This window comes from Pimephales promelas, chromosome 17 (genome assembly GCF_988280905.1).
Source record: "Pimephales promelas chromosome 17, fPimPro1.hap1.1, whole genome shotgun sequence".
NCBI lineage: Eukaryota > Metazoa > Chordata > Actinopteri > Cypriniformes > Leuciscidae > Pimephales > Pimephales promelas.
Window position 1 is genome coordinate 32,472,580 of NC_142785.1, and position 24,287 is coordinate 32,496,866.

At 41.7% G+C, this 24,287-nt stretch overlaps 1 protein-coding gene across 2 annotated transcripts in view; it reads right to left on the reverse strand.

Moving 5' to 3' along the window:
• The window catches only part of LOC148971551 (alpha-tectorin-like), a 53,658-nt gene that overhangs the window by 20,754 nt on the left and 8,617 nt on the right, over positions 1-24,287 (reverse strand). For both annotated transcript variants that reach the window (XM_089122392.1, XM_089122391.1), the window contains exons 5-12: positions 9,336-9,752; positions 8,500-8,889; positions 8,351-8,422; positions 7,707-8,099; positions 6,279-6,677; positions 6,097-6,177; positions 4,822-5,202; positions 4,645-4,743 (exon numbers count right to left, since the gene is read on the reverse strand). In XM_089122392.1, the coding sequence (XP_088978518.1) occupies positions 4,645-4,743; positions 4,822-5,202; positions 6,097-6,177; positions 6,279-6,677; positions 7,707-8,099; positions 8,351-8,422; positions 8,500-8,889; positions 9,336-9,752 (2,232 nt within the window). The remainder of the gene's footprint in view (positions 1-4,644; positions 4,744-4,821; positions 5,203-6,096; positions 6,178-6,278; positions 6,678-7,706; positions 8,100-8,350; positions 8,423-8,499; positions 8,890-9,335; positions 9,753-24,287) is intronic.

Below are 24,287 nucleotides of genomic sequence, written 5' to 3' on the forward strand. Positions count from 1 at the left end.
AATGGCAACATGGAGTCAGTGTGCAGCAGCACTGCGCTTCAGAAGTGCGCATTTAAAAGCTCATGTCACAAATCGAAAAAATGTTGAGCGCACAAATCCTAGTGCGATTTGTTCCTTTGTTTCACAGTTATTGTGCGTTTGATGCCGATTCATAATCCTTGTGATATGTATGTGTGATCTAACAGAACACGGTAGTGAGTCGTTTAAAAACAGCAACAAACTCCAAGAAAATAAAGTAATTTTATGCGAATATACAGACTTTTATCTACAGATCATGCATTTATGTCAATATATCATATTGGAGAGAGTTTTACCGTGCATCCAAGAGGCGCGCGTGCTGTTTGAATATGAATGGAGAATGATGACAGTCGCAGAGGAGGGAAAACGAGTTTATACTTTAATGATGTAAATATACTTCTGTCCCTCACATTAAGCTATGGAATGACTTCAGAAGACTTTGTCACCCAAACTGACGTGAAAAAAGCGGGAGGCGCCGAAAAGCGCGCTGTTTGCATCCCTGCCTGTCCAAACGTGGCAAAAACACACCTAGCTGCTGTAACAGTATACCATTTGGCACTTAAAAAGCACTTCACGACACATAATTCCCCGTCTTCTTTTACTTCAGAATATTTTTGACTTATTTATAAAATGCATAACTGATGCTACAAAAATTAATACTGGCCATTGGGGTGGCCAATGGGGTGGCCAGGAGTCGGCCAGGGGTGGCCATGGCCACCCCTGGCCACCCCCTGGTGGCGCCATTGCTATGATACAGGACACATGGTTTGGCATATTTTAATATCCATAGTAGGTTTAACAGTAGTAAAATTCTGATATAAGATATAAAGTGACCAGACACAATATGTGTGATGAAGAATATAATGTATTTTATAAATCACACACCATAAATATAATAAAGAAGCAGAAACAGATAGTAGCAGTAAAGTAAGATATTTTAATAAGTTGAAGAAACAATGTATGATTTGTGACACGCACATACACACGAACAGACACACGATCAGACACACGCACATACACACGAACAGACACACCTTTCACACAGGACGCGTATGCGCTGCGCGGCGCTATGAAACCCATTCATTTCAATGGCTTGCGCCGCGCGAAGGCGTTTTGTTTCTGCGTCGACCTGAGCGCAAGCGCAGCGGTGCACACCATTGACGTCCTCGCGCGCATGCCGCGGTCAAAGTTCAAAATAGTTTAACTTTTGCCGCTGCGCTCTGAGACGATTCCCAGCGCGGCCAATAGAAACGGGACGGGACATCCAAACAAACACGGAAATCAAAATGGACGAACGGCTAGTGTGTGTCGGAATTTCCCGAGCTTTATGATACAAGTTTGAGGTCGTATAGGGACATAATCAGAAAAGCTGTCATGTAGACATATCTCCATTCAAGTTGGCATGTCAGGTGTGTTTAAAATATATTTTTTTTATATATAATTTGTTCCTTTGTGTCAGCTTTAGTAGCCTATTTGAATAAATTTGTTTTTCTAAAAAGAACTGAGCTCATGATTTGTGTGTTGATTTCGATGTTTATATATATATATATATATATATATATATATATATAATATTCATATCAAGTCAGATCAAGTCACGCGCAAATTACGTTGTATCTGAAGGGCAACGCTGAATAGAGCGGGCCAAGCACAGCGCATTCCGCGTCCTGTGTGAAAGGCCCTTAATGCTGCGTTCACACGCGAATAGCGCATCAAATTCGCGTCAAGTTTGACGCTTGACCACTTTCGGTGCGGATCTACTTGTCCGTGCGGCACTTCTGTCGCGCCGCGCTCCGCTTTATTCCTATGGGTGACGTCACGCGACTTTAAAGCCTTGTTTATACTCGACGCGTCCGCAAGAGCTCGAAGGGCTCGCGGCAAAAATGACGTCATTGCGGTGTGGGCTGTCGTGCGCGTAGAGACCCCATTGCGCCTGGCGGTGTGCACGGCACTTTTTGTAACTTTGCGCGCGGCGCCGCATCCGAAGATAGACGACTACGAGCCGAATCTGGCCGAACTGGTACGATCTGGTACCAGCAGCATGTTTATGATCCTTCTATACACAGAGACATTTGCATTGATGGGCGACCATAACATCTCATTTTGTGAACAGGAACACATTTGCATTAAGCACCTAGTTTGCACTTGTCTAAAGTAATTGGTTACATCTACAAAATAAGCCTACAATAGCAGAATTAAGCCCTGCTGGTAAAATTAAGGTAAAACACTCTCCAATAAGGCTTCAGTTGTTTAACTAGTTTACATGCAGTGAAAGTAGGCTACAATAAACCTACTGCATTTACTCTTTTATGAATTAGCAATTAATAAACTACTAATAAACGGCAAACTACTTCTTCGCTGCTGATTCCTGGTAGTTTAGAGGTGAATTACTCGAGAGTTCGCCCCCTGTCGTTTCACAGAATAGCACAACGGCGAGCGCGTCAAGTATAAATGCCTCGTCCGTTTGGAGAGGTGCGCGCGCACGCGCCGCGACTATCCAATAGAAGTAGAGCATAAGGAGACGGGGGAGGGGGGTCTCTCGCAGGTCCTCTGTTCTAGACTGGCCACTGGCTCAAAAGCACGCGGTAAACTTGAGGAACGCTCATCAAAGTACAAATGTGGGGAGGCGTCGCGACAACATGTGAATTTCATGTCGGACAAGTGGATCTCTACCGTCATTGACGCCGCAGGAATATTTTACGTGCGTAACGCGTCTTTGCATTGACTCAACATTGAAATCATTCGCGCCTAACACGCTATTCGCGTCCGGTGTGAATGCACCATCACAGACACTCTCTCTCTCTCTCTTTCACTCACAGACACACACACTTTCACACACACAGAACGCAGCCACCTGTAATAAAATTTGAGAACGTGTTTGCATCAGTAATTTCTAACAAATTAAATTCTCGAGACTAATGTCGAGACTAAAGGCCAATTTATACTTCTGCGTCGAGGGTACGCCGTAATGTACGGCGTTGGCTACGCACGTAGGCGACGCCGTTGTGAACATTTATACTTCTGCGTTCAGGTCTTGGTTGCTCTGCAGTACTGCTCCGAAACGCTAGTTGGCGGCGGAGGGTTTTAATGTTCCACTGTGTTTAGATTCCTCGCGGCTAGGTTACTACAAGCAATAGCGACTGAAAGACAGCTGATAATGTTGGAGTTGGAGCTTATTGAGGTGGAAAAACAGTTCAATTTAGTGAAATTACTAAAACTGAAAGGCAGAAATGAGAGAAGACGTCGGAGGAGATGGTACGTGTGGAAATCATAGATAGTGGTGGAAATGCGTGAGAAGGTACGTGCGGAAATGCATAGGAGGAAATGCGATGCTACCAAGCCGACCAATCACCGATCTTGCGGTCCGCGTCGTCGCGACGTGTAGTTACATTTTTGAAGAGGTGCGCGTCAGGCGACGGCGAAGGGTACGCGGTATGGGACGCGTCTGTGCGTATGCTACGCCGTACCTACTGCGCGCACCCTACGCAGAAGTATAAATTGGCCTTAAAGGGGTAACTCAATTTGCGCATCGCTGTCATGCATTACATTGTATCCTGATCTCATGTGCGCAAACACAAATAACCTATACAACAGTACAGAATGCTTATCTGATAACCTAGAAGCTCTTGTAATTATTACTTTAACAGTTACCCCACCTCTCCATGCCAGGTGAACACCGGCTGATGCAGTAAACAACATTTCACAACGATTTCAGTACAGTAATAGCAAATATCCTTGCTCCTGCTCGATTATCCGGTAACATTCTATTCACAAAATACAACCAATAGTACGGTAATGTTAAAGGGATACTCCACCGGGTTTTCATATTAAACTATGTTATTCCCTTAATTAAGACGAGCTGATGCATACCTCTCTCGTCTCAGTGCGTGCACTATATCGCTCTGTATTGCCGCAAAACTATGTTAGCACTTAGCTTAGCCCAGTGCATTAAATATAGGCCAAAAAGAGAAGCGACTAAACACTTCCTTGTTTTCAATCAATATCTTAATCAATATCTTAAGTTCAATGAAGCCTATAAATCAATAGTCAATACATTCCTTTCCATCTTGCATTAGTGCAGAGTTGTAACTAAACCTTGACTGAGAGATTAGACAATGATCGTCTTGTTTTAAAACAATAACATAACGAGGAGTGCCATCACACCCATATTGTACGGTAGGACGGGTACAGTTGAGACACCTTAAATAACTTGCATGCGCAGCCAGCAAAAGTTGTGATTTTTGCTGTGCACATGTGTATCCTCTTTGATCGTGGGAAATTTGATCAATGGACGCATCTCCGATCCAAAGATATTGGCAAAAGTTTTTTTTCTAAGGTAAGACATTCACTTCACCATGCACACTCCACAATGAATAGCTTATTATCATTGTGTTACTGTTAAACGTAACTGGTATAAACACAAACGTTATTCTGTGCCCTAAAAACTGGCATATTTCAGGGTATGGTGTCATGCATGGTCACTGCAAAATCTAGAGAAATGTTCGAGGTGGCCAGATTGACATCATCAAACATTGATTGTCGGGGCCATGAGTAAATTGCGGGGCCCTACGCAACTTCCGTAGTGTGTGTATAGGGCTGATTGGCCCTGAACACAACGTATCTTACCAGTCGTAGTGTCCATGGTTGTAGTTTCTGTTGTTGTAGTTTCGGTTGTGGTTGTCTCTGGCATGACAGTAGTAGTGGTAGTGTTTATGTTGCTTGAATCTGAAATAAATTATAAATATTAGAATAAAAAAAAAATTATCTCTTACATAAACGAAGGGCACATGTAAATATATTTACCTGCACAGTATGCCAAACTGCAGCCAGTTGGACTCACAAACTCATAGACATAATAATCTCCTGGACAGGCTTTGACTTTAATGGGATTGGACTGGAAATGGCAGCAGTTATTGCTCCAGTGACCGCAGACATCTCGAGTGACCACTCCATCCTCAACTGTTGGATGTCCTCCGTTCAGCCACAGAGGAGCATGAGTGCCACAACTATACTCATCAACACATGTGTCCGGCATCTGAACGCTCTGACCCTGAATGAAGAGACGGTACCAGCCGTTCCAGCTGACCGCAGTGTCACACATTATCTGAGAGGAATGTTGATTGTTGGTGGCTCTCCATGAATCATCCAGGGTAGTGTAGTTGTAGCAGGGGTCAACAGGGGGAGCTGTTGTCAAGGAAATATTAAAAATATATATTTTGAGTAATGAATAAATAAATGTTTTTTGATGTGTATTTTTTTTAGTGGTTAAGTCATTAAACAGTTTACACTGTTTACTTAAGCTCACTGTTTCATTTGCATTTTAAGTTGAGTCTGTAGACAATTTGTCGAAAGCTTTCAGAACATCTCTCATTTAGCTGACAAAACGAGATAAAAACAGCCAAATTTGAGTCCCTTTGAGTCTACACACTGTTGACTGAAAATGCAAATTTAGTTTGTTCTTTCAAAATTAAAACGTATTAATTTTAGAACTGACCGTGCCCCCATTAAAAAAGTTTTTTTCAAGTAAGTGACATTATAGCAAAGAACAACAATATACTATGAATCTGTATGAATGAATAAAAGGATATCAAATTACACTCTTATTCTTATATATATATATATGATAGCCTTTTATACATTGATACAGTTTTATAGTATATTGTTGTTCTTTCTATCAATATGATTTACTATGTTTTTTTTTTTGGTTATTTTAGACAAATATAATCCAGATATAATAATCTATAAATATCTGTCTGTACATGCAGTAATTCCCCTCTTTCTAATGGTAGGTGTATGCAGACAGGGGTTATGAACTGAGTTTGAGAAACACTGGTGGTTTAGATTTCACTGTTAACAAAGTTTCAGTTCTTCACTTTGTCTAAAAATACCTTCTATTTACATTCAAATATAGAGAGTTTGAATTGCATAATCATTTGTGAGCTGAATTGCTTTTTACTAATGTGATTTTTGTAAATATTTTCTGCAGAAATTAATTTAGCTATGAATTTAATTAATGTGATTAACAGGAACAAGATCATGTTCAAGAGAGTTTATGAAGGAAGTAAGACAATACTTTACCAGTGGTTGTGATTGGTGGAGTAATGAATCCTATGGATGGGATCGTCTCTGTTGTTGATGAGATGGACTGGTTTGAGGCATCTGGTATTAAGAACATTTTATATAAACAACAATAATTTAATTTTAATTCAAACAAAATCCATATAAGTAAATGGCTGAAGATCATATGAGTAAGTGCTCACCAACACAGTAAGCTCCACAAAACATTGGCTTGACAAACTCATAAACGTAGTAATTTCCTGGACAGGCTTTGACTCTTATAGGATGGGATTTGTAAGTACAGCAGTCACCCCAGGAGAGACAGACCTGACGGGTGACCACTCCATCCTCCAGCTGTGGGTGCGAGCCGTTGAGTGACAGTGGATCATTAGTGCCACACATGTACTGATTTACACACGATTCTGGCATCTGAGCATTTTCACCATTGTTGAACATCCTGTACCAGCCATTCCACTCCACATTATAATCACACATGACGTAGTTGTAATAGTTATTGTTGTAATAGTTGTCTGTGGATCTCCAAGGCTCATCCAGACTGGTATAGTTGTAGCAGGGGTCGACACTTGGGGTGGAGAAAGGCACTATTAGGGAAAAAGGAGAAAGAGAGCATTATATTGCAGATTAAAGGGGTCATGAACTGGCTTTTTAAATTTTATTATATTGTTATCTGAGGTCAACTTTTGACATTCACTTGGTTTTTACATTCAAAAACATCAAAATGAATAATAGGCCATTTTATACCCTAGTTTTGAGCCTAGCTGAAAAACGCTCGGTTTTTATGGGCGTCTCGCACTAAAGACTTGAAAGTAAACGCCCACTGCTGTGAGTGGATAACAGTTTTGCATGTTATAATGAGTTTCAACTCACTCGATGCACTTGGGGGAAATTGTTTTGAAAACAACCAATGTTGTAAAATGGCAACCCGAATGATTCGCCCATACATGTTCGACCCAGAGTCTGTGTGTTGCACCATTGCTGTCGGATAAAATTTAGGCGGCACAGCACCGTTCTTTACTCTTTACTCTTACAAAACAATCCTCAGTGAAATGAAGCGAACAGACGATAATGTTTTACCTCATCAGCTGAACGTCATTAAAAATAAAGTTTATCCATGCAGTCCTATTGGAATCCAGAGGAAGCTTATGCAGCGACTGTCTTCCACAACCAGGCGCTGCACAATATTCTGTATTGCTCTGTAGCTCTGGTTTGTCAACACGAGGTAGGCAACTATGTTATTTAGCTATGCGGGTAATGTGCGAATCGGTGGGCGGGGCTAAACCGGCCATGTTGAAGCAGGCGTTGATCTTCTTCTGCGGGGGTGGGGTTTTATCCTCTTTGACGTCATAGTTCCCCACTTTGAAAAACGAGTCGTTTGCTGAGCCTGGTGTCTATAAAAGCTTTTATTGGACTAACAAGGACGTTTTCAGTTCTGAAACTTACAGGATATTCTTATAATATGATGACCTCTTAGATAGACCTCTTAGATCTCAAAAGCTCAAGGAAAATTTGATTTCTCAGTTTATCACCCCTTTAAATATATTCACATTAATAATATGTAAATCAATACAATTCATGATATGCATGTTAGATATAAAAATGAATGAATATACCTGCACAATAAACAGGATCTGGGATTGAAAGAGTTGGTCTGGTAAATTTGTAGACATAATAATTTCCAGGACAAGCTTTGACTTGGATTGGGTCGGATCTGTAGCGACTGCACTGATCATAACGGGAGCCGTAAACTTCACGAGTAACAACTCCATCTTCTAGCCGAGGATGAGAGCCATCAAGATACAGAGAACTATAACCTCCACATGACATGTAATAAAAACACCACTCAGGCATCTGAGCACTTGATCCATTAATGAAGAGTCGATACCAGCCGTCCCATTCTACACGAGTGTCATCATGATCAGATATGAGTCCATAACTATACCAGTAATTGAGTGTGCTTCTCCAGTAGCTGTCGAGTGTGTTGTAGTTATTACACGGGTCATAATCTGTTAGAGCGAGAGATGATGAGACCAAAACAAATGAGTTATATCTCAATGAGGAACTTCACAAGTGCAAATCTGAACCAGTCAAACACTGTAATAATGAGATTCATAAACCATTCATACACAATGCAACTGTGTAATAGTGAAAGTGTGTATGCACCAAAAAATCCATCTAAACTGTAATGCAATCTTTAATTGAAAAGAAATAAATGATCTTTAATAACACTCAACTATTCATATTATTTACAACTTACTCAAGTTGATGGTGGATCCAGTGAATATATCTGGACTCACAGTGGAAACCGCCTGTGAAATAGTGCTGACATCTAAAAAGAAGGAAATTCATGAGAGAAATAATTTTAAAAGGTTTAAAATACTGAACTAAATGAGAAAATCACAGTACCTGTGCAGTATCCTGAACACCATATTTGTGGATTCACAAGTTCATAGACATAGTAATTGCCTGGACACGCTTTCACTCTGATGGGTTTTGTCTTGTGTTCACAGCAGCTTCCCCAATAAGTCCCTCCACAGACCTTCCTGATCACCACTCCATCCTCTATCTGAGGGTGAGGATCATTGAGCCAAAGATTATAGTTTGTGTTACAGCTGTATGAACTAACGCAGGTCTCTGACATCCGGATGTCCATTCCATAGTAGGAAAGCCGGTACCAGCCATTCCAGGAGAAACGTTCATCACAAATGTAATCTCCACTTTCATTGTTGGCTCTCCAGGGACGATCCAGAGACTCGTAGTTGTAGCAGGGATCACTGCTGATGCTTTGGAAAGCAACTGTCATGGAGTTTGCAAAAGTACTGTTAAAATACATTACATCCTAAAGAGCATAAGAGTTTTACACCGTAAGACCAGTTATGATGGTTCATTACATAACTTCGAGTAATTATATTGTAACCAGTGGTGTACTGTCTGTCAGGCTAAAGTGGGGCAAGTCTGTCTGACAGAACCCTGTAGAACGGGACAGAGCAACACCTGAGGAGGGGCTACATATGACAAGAGGACTGTGGAGTAATATCACAATGTTATGCCAGGTCTAGGTGCTGATCTGTAACATAACCAACTATACAGAATGGATAATGAACTGCACACCACTGATTCTAACTAGTTAAAACATACTTATTTCATAATACAAAATATGCATGTTAAATTATTTAATAGTAAGAGCATTTACACTTTATCATGACATAGAAAAATCCAAAAGATAAGATTGAATATTGTACCTGCACAGTACATAGGCTGGGGGCCTGATATGACGGGTTTGACAAACTCATAGACGTAATAATCTCCTGGACAGGCTTTGACTCGGATGGAGGAGGAACTGTAGGCGCCACACTCGCGGGAATACCCCCAATACCACCAATACCATGAATTAGTCCCCACGACTTCACGGGTCACCACTCCATCCTCAAGTGTTGGATGAGAACCGTTGAGAGACAGTGCAGTTTCTCCTCCACATCCCACAAAACTCACACACCACTCAGACATCTGGGCACTTTCTCCATTCAGATACAGCCGATACCAGCCGCTCCATTCAACAAGAGTGTCATCATATCCATAGTACTGATATGGGCTCTGCCGTATGTCTCTCCAATATTCATCAAGAGTGTTATAATCATAGCATGGATCAGTTGTTGGTTCTGAGAGAAAAAGAAAAAAGACTCATTCACTGAGGTGACAAACACAAGAGTTCAGGTAAACATCTAACATCTGTGTCTGTATGAAAGCGGAGATATGGGCTATATGCACGCATAATTTCCGCATTTGACGTAAGGATGCTCGTCCATTTCCAGTTGTGTAGATTAAAGCGGAGGAGAACCGGAGAAAACGGGATTATGGCAGAGTCTTCAATATTTACTGTCCTCCCGTCTTTGAAACGAAACGTGCATACGTTTAGATGTAATTTTATATATAGTTATGTTTATTTAATATAATTTTAAAAAGAAGCATAAACACAACGAGGGGTGTCTGTTTTATCTGTTTTTGTGACTAACGTTTCATTAGTATAACCATGGAGTATAAAATTCAATATAAATTCTCGGTATTGCATTGGACTCTATGATCGGCGGAAGTTATCGAGCATCCTTAATCCTTCACCGGAAATAACGCCGTGCATAGAGCCCATTGTCACGGAACGGATGGATTAAGGTGCGAGGACTCAAGTGCAAAACAATGGGTATATTTATTAAGTAAATAACACAAAACAAAACTACAACAAAAACTCCCTCGTGGGGGAAAACTAGACAGAATCAGGCAGGATACAGGAAACACTATGAACATGGACAACGAACCAGCACAGGACTGCAAACACAGGGAGATTAAATAGGGGAACAAACATAAGAGGGTAACGAGGCAGGCAGGTGGGGGAAATAAAACAATAACGAGATAACAAGATGGGCGGGGTTAGACAATAGACAGGAGAGCACATGGCACAAGGAAATAACATGACAGCCATGTGCTCACAACCGACCAGACTAAACAAACACATGACAAACCAGGAGTGGCACAGCTCTGTCACTAAATCAAGAGAAACCCAGACAAGGGTGACAGAACTGTGACACTACCCCCCTCAAAGGGACGCCACCTGGCGTTCCCAAGGAGGGACACCAAAAACAAGACAGGAACATCCAACGTGTTAGACCAAACAGCAGACAAGACAAGCAGATCAGAACACATACAAAGAGAGGGGAGGGACGGGAGGGTTGAGCCAGGGAGGGACGGGCGGGTCTGCATTCCTGGCTGAGGACCAGGGTGGTGCCGGCGGGACGGACCAGGGAGACTCAGGCGGGTCTGGATTCCTCACTGAGAACCAGGGCGGAGCAGGCAGTTCAGGCAGCCAGGGTGAACCAGGCAGTTCAGGTGGCCAAGGCGGACCAGGCAGTTCAGGTGGCCAGGACGGATCAGGCAATTCTGGTTGCCAGGACGGACAAGGCAGTTCAGGTGGCCAGGGTGAACCAGGCAGTTCAGGTGGCCAGGGTGAACCAGGCAGTTCAGGTGGCCAAGGCGGACCAGGCAATTCTGGTGGCCAGGACGGACAAGGCAGTTCAGGTGGCCAGGGTGGACCAGGCTGTTCAGGTGACCAGTGCTGAGCAGGCAGTTCAGGTGGCCTGGGTGGACCAGGCAGTTCAGGCACAGACACCAGTTCAGGTACAGAACCCGGATCAGGAAAAGACACCGGCTCAGAAACAGACATGGCCATATCGTCTGGAGACGTTGGTTCGGTAGCGACCATACTGTCCAAAGACCCCGGCTTGGCAGCGGCTACCTTGTTAGGAAACACTGGCATGGCTGACCTGGTGGGAGCGGTCTCTGGCTCGGCAGAACTGACGTGAACAGTCTCTTGTATGGCAGGAACGACGTGAACAGATTCAGGCTTGAATTGTAACATGACCGGTGCCGGCAGGGCCAGGAGCTTGGGCGGCGCCGGCAGGGAGAAGCGCTTGGGTGGCGCCGGCAGGGCGAGGCGCTTGGGCGGTGCCGGCAGGGTGAGGCGCTTGGGCGCGGCTGCAGGCCTCCCTGGAGGCTTCGAGGGTTCAGCTGCAGGTTTCACTGGAAGCATCGGTGGTTCGACTGCAGACTTCACTGGAGGCTTCAGAGGTTCAACTGCAGGCTTTACTAGGGGCTTCGGGGAGTCGGCTGCAGGCTTCGGAAACATCTCCGGACCCTGTAGTTGGCCGGAAGCTCTCCTCCCCCGTCTACGTGAGCGTGTTGGTGCTACGAGCTTCTTGGCCACCTCTGAGAGTACTGCAGGGAGAGAGGACAGCTCTGGGACCACTGCAGTTGGATCCTTCTGGACCACCAGGCTTGGGACCACTGAAGTCGGGTCCTTCTGGATCACCGGACTTGGGACCATCGAAGTCGGGTCCTCCTGGACCACCGGGCTTGGGAGCGCCAAAGTCGGGTCCTTCTGGACTACTGGCCTTGAGACCGTCGAAGTTGGGTCCTCCTGGACCACCGGCCGAAGGGAAGCATCAGGAGCCCTCCTCCTCCTGCGCTGGCGAGGCGATGAGAAAGTAACTGCCTCTGGGGGTGCTGCAGCTCCTTCAGCCTCCACTGGATAGGAGGCTGATGGGTCACACCCTTTCTTCCTCCTCCCTCTCCCCAAAGGGGTCATTGGAGGACCGGGGACATGGCAGTTTGTGAGGTCAGTGGGAGGTGGCCCAAGTGGCGGAAGACCACCCTCCCAGTCTGCACTGGATCCGCGATGGTAAACGTACCCCACAAACTGCCAGAATGATAGTGTCCCCAGCATTCCCATCTCCCAGGCAGGAACAGGCTCCTTAAGGCTGGTGTTGAATCTATCCTTAAGCACTGTGTCACCAATGTTGAGCCCCTCCGCAAAATACAGGAACTTGAAGGCAAGCTCCTTCACACTGCTTTCCCCTTGCCGCAGTGAAAGGAGCTTGTCGAGTCTCTCCACCATCGGATAAGCGGAGGGGCAGGGAGATGGGAAAAGGAAAATACCCATGCTTGCTGAGTCCTCAGTTTGGCTGGTTCGTTCTGTCACGGAACGGATGGATTAAGGTGCGAGGACTCAAGTGCAAAACAATGGGTATATTTATTAAGTAAATAACACAAAACAAAACTACAACAAAAACTCCCTCGTGGGGGAAAACTAGACAGAATCAGGCAGGATACAGGAAACACTAGGAACATGGACAACGAACCAGCACAGGACTGCAAACACAGGGAGATTAAATAGGGGAACAAACATAAGAGGGTAACGAGGAAGGCAGGTGGGGGAAATAAAACAATAACGAGATAACAAGATGGGCGGGGTTAGACAATAGACAGGAGAGCACATGGCACAAGGAAATAACATGACAGCCATGTGCTCACAACCGACCAGACTAAACAAACACATGACAAACCAGGAGTGGCACAGCTCTGTCACTAAATCAAGAGAAACCCAGACAAGGGTGACAGAACTGTGACACCCATTGGGATGGTGAAATGAGGATGAATTAAAGGAGTCATATTATGGTTCTAAAAATAACATTATTTTGTGTATTTGGTTTAATGTAATGTATTTACATAGTTTTAGGTGTAAAAAAAAGTAATTATTTTACACATACTGTATATTATATGCCCCACCGACCTTTCTAAAAAGCATTGATTTTTACAAAGCTCATCGTTCTGAAAAGCGCGGTGTGCTCTGATTGGCCAGCAATCCAGTGCATTGTGATTGGCCCAAAAAACTTAAGCGAGTGACGGAAATGTCACGCCCCTCACCATATCTGGAACATCAGCTCCCACACCAATGATGAAATTGCAGATGACCAAACTGGTCGATCAACTATACAAGCGGCTGGACCAGATCGCCTCAGATTGGCAAAGTTTTATTTAATTGGAGACATATTTACTGATTATAATGATGACTAATCTGTCTTTGTATGAGTCACGACAGCTTTAGCCCTTCGGTTGCCCTAGGCGAAATTGAGTTTTGAAAATGATAAGTATTTATTAAACTAAACAAAAATGCTCTTATAGTCACTCCAAAACTTCAACAAACAAAGGATCAACTGTAATAAATTGTTCATACAAATGCTACAAAACGTTCAAGGGACCCGAGTGCTCAGCTTGATTTAAAAAACACATTTTAGCGCTAGATCTCTTATTTAATGCAAACATTGCACACAAGACTACTATGTAAGCAGTGCCGCATTAAGAGCTCACAGGGCCCCGGGGCTATGAGTTACTGCAGGGCCCCCCTACCACTTTAGGTCACCAACTACATGAGCTAAATGTTATATCATTATACGAGTCATTTTATCCATCTATGATATACTTCACAGTTAAGTTAGATTACTTTTAACACGATTTTTTTATCATATCAAAATGTATTGCCACTAAAATGTCATAATTCTTGTGACAAATTTCAATATCACAAAAAATAATAGTAGCTTAATAATCTCAAGCTTACTGATGATAAGAGTCACAAATTAAAATAGAACAAAGGCACATAAGAAATCGACATACTTAAAAAAAATTAAAGCACTGAATAATATTATATTTTATAAAGTAATCAAATATACAATGCATGGTTTTCACTATAAATTCAACATTCATTCTTGTTAATTTAGCAAAAGTAATTCAGTCAAGGGCAGTAATACTTTCTTTCTTATGTTTGATTTTAAATTATGGCGAAAGCAGCTTTATTAGCAGCGTCTGTCACTTTAAGACCTCAGAGTTGGAGCTCAAGTGCGCTGTGCAAAACCATCTCAAGTTCACCATGGTCTCAAAACCAGCATTTACAAAATGAATTTCCTCCCGCTGCTACTATGCTAAGAGCAGTTTGAAATAATATGCATCCAAATCACTATGCTTAAAAACGTGTTTAAATGATAAACTTACATCATGATGGTGCAGCAAAATTTAAATATTTCTACCGGATATATTATCACCAGCCCTTTAGGCGAATAAAGAGTTTGATCCAACACAAAAAGCAATATCATACATCCATCAAGTTAATATTCAAACTTACCGAAAGTTTGTGGGGTCGATGATGACGCTGTGTTTTAGAATGAAGTGAAGAGTAAAGGCGATTTATTGGTTGATGTATATTCTAATAAGGCGCAGGCAGCAATCATCTATAGGCCTACGTGCAGCAGCAGGTCGATCGTTCACAAGTCAAATATAGAATAAATATATTTGTTATAACAAATTAAAATGTGACGTTTCAATTTACCATGCCCTGCTGCCCACGGGGGCCTGGCGAATCATAATGCCGAATACGCAACTTTGTCCGACAACAAAGCTGTCAGTAGATTGTCGGTGGACTTGAACTTGAAAACTGTGTTGTTTAAATTACTTAAATGACAACATTTGAAAGTTAAGACTTTGTTTCATATCAACAGTAAGTAAGCTGTTCTGAACTCTCTCTCTCTCTCGTAGTCACTCGATTGTCTTTGACTCGCGATGTATTTTTCACTGCGTGAGTGCATGAGAACATGATGTGTGTGACTCGAGAGCGAGAGCTGCCTGGGCAGGCTCGTCGCTCGTCACACAGTAACTAAAAAAGGCGGGTCTTTGCGAACCTCTCTAAAATAATAATGAGAATGATTCCATGATAATGCATGGAATATACGGCAAAGCGCCACTAAATAACAGAGCCAATTTGTGGGGGGCGTTGCATGGTAAGTCTTTGGCAATCAGATGGCTTAAATATCTCCTCCACAGCCAATCACAGGCCCCCTCCTTGCTCGGGCCCCGGGGCTTCAGCCCTATTGTTAATCCGGCCCTGTATGTAAGGTTGTGAGTGCAGAAACCAGTCTATGGCAAAGGCGCTCTGTCTGTGTGAGTGGTATTTACAATTACGACAGTAACGTTAAATACAAGTACTCCACGGCGACTCTAGGGGTCACTGCTTTTTGGAGAGAAAAAAAACGTAATTCCTGCATAGTGTGCCTTTAATTCAACATGAATCAATGATAATTAAAAGTCTGAACTAATTATGAACCAATGAAGAGCTATCCTTAACACCGATTGGAGTAATTATGGATTCACCCATGAATAATGGCATGAAAAACTGCATGTTTGGTCGTTCTTTTGGAAACTATAAATAATTATCAAACTGGGAACACACCCAGGGAACGTTTGTGTTAGTACATGTGTAGCCTATTTTATAGTAAGATAATGATAAAGATAAAACTTTATTTGAGGGGGCCCAATCATTATTAATTCACTGTTGACTAAATCCAGCTCATGATTTGTCATGAACTTCAACTTACTGTAGTACACTACACATGTCCTAAAACGGACATGGATGGCTGCTGTGTGGGCACACGGACGAGCAGGTGCTGGGCACCCAGCAAATTTGACTAATTTATTCAAGACATCTAAACCACAATTCTGGTTTGTTCTAACAATTGTGATTGTGACATTCTTACTGAATTTAAGATGTTGCCTGATGAAAGAAATCAAAAATGGAGGCTATATACCAAACCGAAAGAGTCAACATGCCTTGTTCTCAGTTTTTCTGAAAGACGGACAAGTAACCCTACCTTCAAAAAGACAAAGAGAAACCCACTTGAATAGTGGGTCGTCGGTGCTATATCGGATCGCCTTGGTTCTCTTGCTTGCTGGTGATGTTGAATTGAATCCTGTCCCCCTATGAAGGTAGATTTGTGTCTTTATTATTCAATCAAAAAAAATGTTGCTTCAATCAAAAAAAATATTTTCAATTAAAAAAACCTTCACTTCAATGAAAAAAAAACTTTTCAATCAAAGAAAAAAAGTATTTGAATCCAAAAATATATTTGAGACTCAAAAAATACATTTGAACACTGCTTTTCTTTGATTGAAAATGTTTTCTTTGATAGAAGTCCGTTTTTTTTTTTTTTTGTTTAAAGCAACCTTTTTAATTAAAGTAACATTGTTTTTTGATTGGACCATATAATGGGTAGGACATTTGTGTCTTTATCATTCAATCAAAACAGAGGTTGCTTCAAACAAACAACAGAATCAATACAAAAGTCACTTCAATGAAAAGATAAACATTTTCAAATATAGAAAATCATTTTTGAATGCAAATAAAATATTTGAGACTCCAAAAATTGCATTTGAACACCTTTTGTTTTAATTGAAAATGTTCTCTTTGATTGAAGTAATCTTTTTTGTGTTTGGGCCATACATGGGTAGGACATTTGTGTCTTAATCATTCAATTCCAAAAAAGTTGTTTCAATCAAAAAAAAAAATATTTTCAATCAAAGAAAAAACTGTTCAAAAGCAAAAAAAAAAATTATTTACCTCGTGTATAAAAAAAGTATTGAAGAGAATGTGTGTTTTCGTTGTTTTTGTTTTTTATTTGAAGTGAAAAAAATTTAGAATTTCAAATTGTTTTGATTGAATCCTTTTTTTTTTTTTTGAAGTGCAAAAAGTTTTGAAGTTCAAACTTTTTTTTGATTGAATCATTTTGACACAAACGTTCCGCAGTGGGCGGGTGGTTCTCTGTTGGTCAGTCTACAACAACGACATCTTTCTGACAAAGAAGTCATGTTCGCCACTCGCCAGCAGCTTTTTTAGAGGGGATAAAATCTTTGCGTGGCAGGGGGATCTGCTACTCGACGGATATATGTGCCTTATATGCACTGCATAGCGCCTGCCACTCGAACTTACACAATATTTATTATTAGTAAATGCAGCGCATTTTCCCCGACAGAACGGTCGGTACGCACAATAGGTCAATATTCACCATTAATCAAACGCTTTTCACCTGCCTAGCCACAAGATTTCTCACTGTTTACACCTATCAGACACTCCTAATGGTAGGCCTACACGAGAGCACACATACAGTACAATACAGATCTTATTTACACATTTATCATCTGATCATATTTTATTCGTTCTTTTTGCCCGTATTGGAGCGCGTATAATAACGTGCAATCCATCTCTTATTTACCTTTTTGTCATCTTATATTATATTTTATTTGCTCTTTTTATGCGTATAGGAGTGCGCTCGCATGTCTCTATTAAGCGTCGCGCCGGCCACACCAGCCACACGATCTCTCTCTATTTACACCTAATGGTAGCTACACGAAAGCACACATAGTGCAATACAGATCTCATTTACCCATTTATCGTCTGATCTTATATTTTATTCGCTCTTTTTATGCGAACGGGTCGTGGCTCTAAGCATCGCCAGCCATACCAGCCACAAGATCTCTTACTGTTTACACCTATCAGACACTCCGATTGATGCACATGTGAAAACAGACAGTGCAATCCTGCTCTTAAGTATCTTTTTTTGTCATCTTATTTTATATTTTATTTGCTCTTTTTGTCCATAATGGAGCGTGCGCGTCACCTAGCGTCGCGCCTGCCACAAGATCTCTCACTGTTTACATGAGACACTCAGATGAGAGCAAATAAAGTCCAATCCATCTCTTATCTACCTTTTTGTAATTTTTTCTTATATTTTATTTGCTCTTTTTGCCCGTATTGGAGCCATCTTCGCAGTAGTGAACGCGCCGAGAGAAATGCTCATTTCATATGGATTAAATATAATCTGAGAGTAGAATAATCTATTTATTTTCGTTTTGAATTGTTTTGTTTAAAATTAGGCTAGACATTTCTACCTTTCTAGATGTAGCCTATTTATCATGTCTTTGAGAAACGTGCAAAGCAAAAAGTTCATGATTTTATTGCTATGCCTATGTTTGCTTTGCTTCTTATTTATTAAATCCTGGGAATTGGTTGATCAAACATTGATTAAAATCAAGATGCAATTTATTAAAAACGAAATTCACTTTAAAGAAAGGCTTTATTAAAAAAACAAACTTAATGGAGTGGTCAAAATCATTCTCCTTCAGAATGTCAATCGGAGAATCACGCAACTATGAGAAATATTGCGAAATCTTGTGACTGGCGCAGCACGAAACGTGCTCCATTATGGGACAAACGAGCTAATAAAATATAAGATAAGATGACAAAAGGGTAAATAAGTGCAGGGTTGCGTTGTCGCATCAATTTCGTGCATCAATCGGAGTGTCTGGTAGGCTATGAGAACAGTGAGAGATCTTGTGGCTGGCCCGACGCTTAAGAGCCACGAGATGCGCTCCAATACGGGCAAAAGTGCGAATAAAATATAAGATAATATGTAAAAAAAAAAAAAAAAGTAAATAAGAGATGGATTGCACTTTATATGCTCTCAGAGTGTCTGGTTCACGTAAACAGTGAGTGATCTTGTGGCAGGTCGCTTAGTAAGAGCCATGAGACGCGCTCCAATACGGACAAAAAGATAAATTATAAGATAAAATCATAGGCGTCATTTACAACAGGACGGGTGGGACATGTCCCCATAGATATGTATGCATGTCCCCACCACTTTTTGCCAGGGTCGATTTTGTACCCACCACTTTTGAAACATCTCGCGGCGCCTACTCGAAAGAGAAAAAAAATAATGAATGGGTCATTGTACCCAGCACTTTTGAAAATGCTCTTCCGAATACGTCTCTCCGTCCCCCAGCACATTTCAAACCAAACCAAACTGACGCCCGTACACAAGAGCAGGATAACACTGTCTGTGTGCTCTCGTGTATTAATCGGAGTTTCTGATAGTAAACAGTGAGAGATCGTGTGGCTGGCGCGATGCTTAGAGCCACAAGATCAAATGATAAATAGATAATATCCTGTAGGGGTAAAAACTTGCTGGCGAGTGGCGAACATGACTTCTTTGTCAGAAAGATGTCGTTGGTGTAGACACTTGTCAATCAAACATGTCTGACCAACAGAGAACCACCCGCCCACTGCGGAACGTTTGTGTCAAAATGATTCAATCAAAAAAATTTGAACTTCAAAACTTTTTGCACTTCAAAAAAAAATTAATTATTCAATCAAAACAATTTGAACTTCTATTTTTTTTTCACTTCAAATAAAAAACGAAAACAACGAAAAAACACATTCTCTTCAATACTTTTTTTATTCACGAGGTAAATAATTTTTTTTTTTTTTTTGCTTTTGAACAGTTTTTTCTTTGATTGAAAACAACTTTTTTGGAATTGAATGATTAAGACACAAATGTCCTACCCATGTATGGCCCAAACACAAAAAAGATTACTTCAATCAAAGAGAACATTTTCAATTAAAACAAAAGGTGTTCAAATGCAATTTTTGGAGTCTCAAATATTTTATTTGCATTCAAAAATGATTTTCTATATTTGAAAATGTTTATCTTTTCATTGAAGTGACTTTTGTATTGATTCTGTTGTTTGTTTGTTTGAAGCAACTTCTTTTTTGATTGAATGATAGACACAAATGTCCTACCCATTATATGGTCCAATCAAAAAACAATGTTACTTTAATTAAAAAGGTTGCTTTAAAAAAAAAAAAACGGACTTCTATCAAAGAAAAGCAGTGTTCAAATGTATTTTTTTGAGTCTCAAATATATTTTTGGATTCAAATACTTTTTTTCTTTGATTGAAAAGTTTTTTTTTCATTAAAGTGAAGGTTTTTTTAATTGAAAATATTTTTTTTGATTGAAGCAACATTTTTTTTTTTGATTGAATAATAAAGACACAAATCTACCTTCATAGTCCCCCTGCTATCGGATGCTACACAGAGCGGTGATCCAGTGACATCAGTGATTCCATCCTGGGCCATTCATCAGTCAATGAACGCTGGCATTTGGCCGCCCGTGGACCTTTGCCCACCTGTGGGGCTCATGTGGCTTCCTCCCTTCTGGTGGTGGGGGCCTGGTTCGGCCTGGCCTGTCGCTCTTGCGGTGGGTGGTGCGGGGGTGTCCTGCCCTGTGGTGCTTGCTTCGAGTGGCTTGGCTCGGGACGGTCACTCAGGTACCGCGGGGTTACCATCTTCAGGAGGAAGTATCGTGGTGCCGAGAATACCGATGTGGAGCGATGGAGTACTTCCTGACGTTCGTTTGGATTGCTGTGCTTCCGGTGGGAGAGGCACATAGGGCACGCTGCTGGCCGCGGCGTCTTCGTGTTCATCGGCAGGTTTGGGGGCTGCGTCTGTTTGTTTCTGCCCGCTGTGTGACCCGATAACGGGTGGAGACCCGGCTGGGGGCTGCGTGTTGTGCGGACCGCGAGATCGTCGACTGCAAAGATCCGTTGCAGACGTCTCATATCCATGGACTGGTCAAGATCCGCGGCAGTCTCCGGTGGTGCAGTCAGATACTGTCACCTTTGCCGGTGAGTGCTCCAGACCGCAGTTTCCACCCATTTCCCAGGTAATAATACAGACCAAAATTAGGAATCCCGTGTTCAAAAGACACAGATCATCCAATATTTTCCGTACTCTGAATCAGGCGAAAATAATTTGGGACCCGCGAGCCAAACCTAAAGGCTTATTGGGCGGACACTTAAACATAAGGATGACACCTAAACGCGAAGAGCTAGAACATCTGCTATGTAATTCCAACATTGATTTTATTGGCCTCTCTGAAACAGGGGCGTCGCAACCGTGGGGGATGTGGGTGTTTTAACACCCACACTTTTCTCGGTGAGAGTGTTCAACACCCGCACTTTTTCTGCCGTTTTTCCGCAGTTTTACACAAACGCCTTCCTACAGTCGCTCCTCCGTTTCTCTGGCGCTCAGTGTGTGTGTGTGTGTGTGTGTGTGTGTGTGTGTGTGCGCGCTCGCTGCGGCTGTCTCCTCTCAAACACAGGGTTCTCAAGTTTGAGCAAAAGCTTGGAGTGAGATCACACGCGGTTAGGGGAGGAGCCATAATGAAGCCCCGCCCCACCCATCCCCGCCCCCAATTTTACCCATTGTTCATAATTAACCAGAACAAATTAAAATTATAACAATTAGGCCTAGTAAATCTAATAAATGACAGAGCAATTCATCACATCAAATACTCTTTAATGCAGTATTACAAATATAGCTAACCAAAAATATAACAAATTGCTCCAAACAGTTTCAAACAAATCTTTAAAAATTGCATTTTGATTTTTGAATGCGTCTTCTATCTAGACGAATGATTTATTGTGTGGTGGGACATTGAGAACAAATGGACAGATTAGAGTGCACCACCTCTTCCACTGTCTCCTCATCTAATCTGGCAACCTTTTTAGGGGGCTTACCCTTTGGTGCCCAAAATGACAAAATATCTTTCTGCTTTTTTCCTGACATCTTTGAAAAATACAAATGCAACATTATGACAATGATTAAATATTACCCAGAGCAATCTGCTGTAATACATCCTTAATGTAACTAGAAAGACTATTAATATTACAGTATAATATAATTTAAAATAAAATCAGTAAATCTTCATTCCTTTCCATACCCACTAACATTTCTCTTAGTTTCAGATAACATAAGATAGCCAAACTGAGCCTGGTTGCAAAGTAGTTGTAGAGTTTTTGACTGCATCAATAATAATGTACGATGGGCTACATATTAAATGTTCTAGCCCAAAAATGTTAGACGAGCTTCTTCCAACTTACCTGCTTCTCCATCACGACACATGTGTTCGCGCGATGTTGTTGGTTACCTAGTAACGAACGTAAGGTGGCCGAGGATGTTCCGTCCATTTCCGTGTGTTCGCGCTACTGAATGACATGTCATGTATAGATCAGTGGTGCACGCAGCGCGCATATATGTTGCCTAGTAACGAACGCAATCTGGCGGAGATACGCGCTGGCGGCAGGAAACTTCACTTTGTTTGCCTGCGCCTCGTATACAACGTTAGAAAGCTTTCAGCCAGGACAACTTGGTTGGCATTGCCTTTTCAGCGTGAGAAATACACAGTGTGGCGTGTGAGCGTGTGAACCGGTCGAAATGAGTGTGTCTCACGGCCAATGCGTGAGACTTGAGAACCCTGCAAACATGACACCGGCTTTGAGTGTGTCCGGCTGATGATTGGCTGTTCTGCCTTAAGTCCCGCCTCTCTTGATGTGTTAGATGTAGGCTATCGGTCAGCTCGTGCTGAGGAGGCGGGAACTTATGGTTGTTTACATCTCCCTCCCTTTTCCAGGTACTTTGAATGAGTGTTTATGCTTTCGAGGTTTTTAAATAAGCTTGATATGTGTTTGGGAAGATGTTATGTTTATGTTTTATTGACATGTCCAGTGTTTTCATTATTATATTTCGTATTTTTGGATAAACAGTACAAGACTTGCGTTATAGGCATTCTGTTTGTAATGCTGCGTGATTTGAAAAAAAAAAAAAAAACGCGCTCTTTGCTCACATGATCAGCATGGTGTTCTGTGTCTTCTCCTAAATAAAAGCTCAAGGGTTTATTTCTTACAAGTGAAGAAATTAGGACAAAAGTATTGTAATTTTGATAGCGTAAATATAGAATATGATGACAGACTCTATATGAAGAGTTCAGATGCAAAAGCCTCTAAATGCCATTTGAAATTTTCTTCTAGAATGATAATTTTTATCAAGCTTGTATATTTAAGTTCAGTGATTTCACTTAAATAACAATGATAATTACCTATTAATTGTTATTTAAGTGAAATTACTGAACTCAAATATACAAGTTTGATAAAAATGATCATTCTAGAAGAAAATTTCAAATGGCATTTAGAGGCTTTTGCATCTGAACTCTTCATATCATAACTATAAAGATGTTTGAGCCCTCTTTTAGGTAAGCAACAAGTCAATGCTTTTTCGTTGTTCAATGTGCACAGGCCTGGGTCGAATCCAGTTGAAGCTCTTAATTTTGAGCTCTCAATGTGCTCCAAATTGATGCATTTAACCTTAAAATGTACCAAATTTTCTTGCGGGGGAGCATGCCCCCGAACCCCCCTAGAGGGACAGGGGTCTACGTAACATGCCCAAATTTAAATGACACATCCATCCCCCACACTTTTCAAAAGCTTGCTACGCCTCTGCTCTGAAACGTGGTTGACACATAGCTCTCCAGATTCTGTTGTAAAAATGCCTGGGTATAATGTGTTAAAACAAGTTTTAACTGCCCAAGGATGCTGCCCTGGTCAAGTGATGAGGATATTGAGCATTATTTAATGACTTTCGAACGTATTGCTCAAGCGTGCAAATGGCCGAGTCAGGACTGGGTGTTACATCTCCTGCCGTTACTAACAGGTAAAGCAAGAGCAGCGTATGTGGCTATGGAGCCTGAGAATTCAATGGACTATGATTGTGTTAAACAGACGATACTTGACAAGTTTGAAATTAATCCAGAAACCTTTCGGCAACGTTTCAGAGCGTACAGTCTAGGTGATGATGAAACACCACGTGAACTGTATGTGAGACTGAAAGATCTGTACGAAAAGTGGATGGTCCCTTCACGTCGAACTAAACAAGAAATTGGTGATCAAATAGTACTGGAGCAGTTTCTCAAATTGCTGAACCCAGAAGCAAGAACGTGGGTGAAGCAGAATGGCCCTACATCGTGTCAACAAGCGGCAGAACTGGCAGAGACATTCATGGCTGCGAGGCGATCACTGCATCAGCCGAGACGATGGCGAGACATCCACCACAGCCCAACCGGTAAGTCTGGGGATGCTAAGGGTAGTGGTCTGAGAAATTTTGATGCTGATAGACGGACATTGCAAAATAGTTCTACTCTGAGTAACAGTATGCGTGCAAGTGGAGTTAGCCAGTATAACAGAAGGTCTGTGATAATATGTCATACATGTGGTCAGGCAGGGCATAAAAGAGCTGAGTGTCCAGTGCAAAACATGTCTGCTACTCGCTTGTGTTATGAGTTAAGTTCTTCTGTGAAGCTAAATGAGATTGAACTGA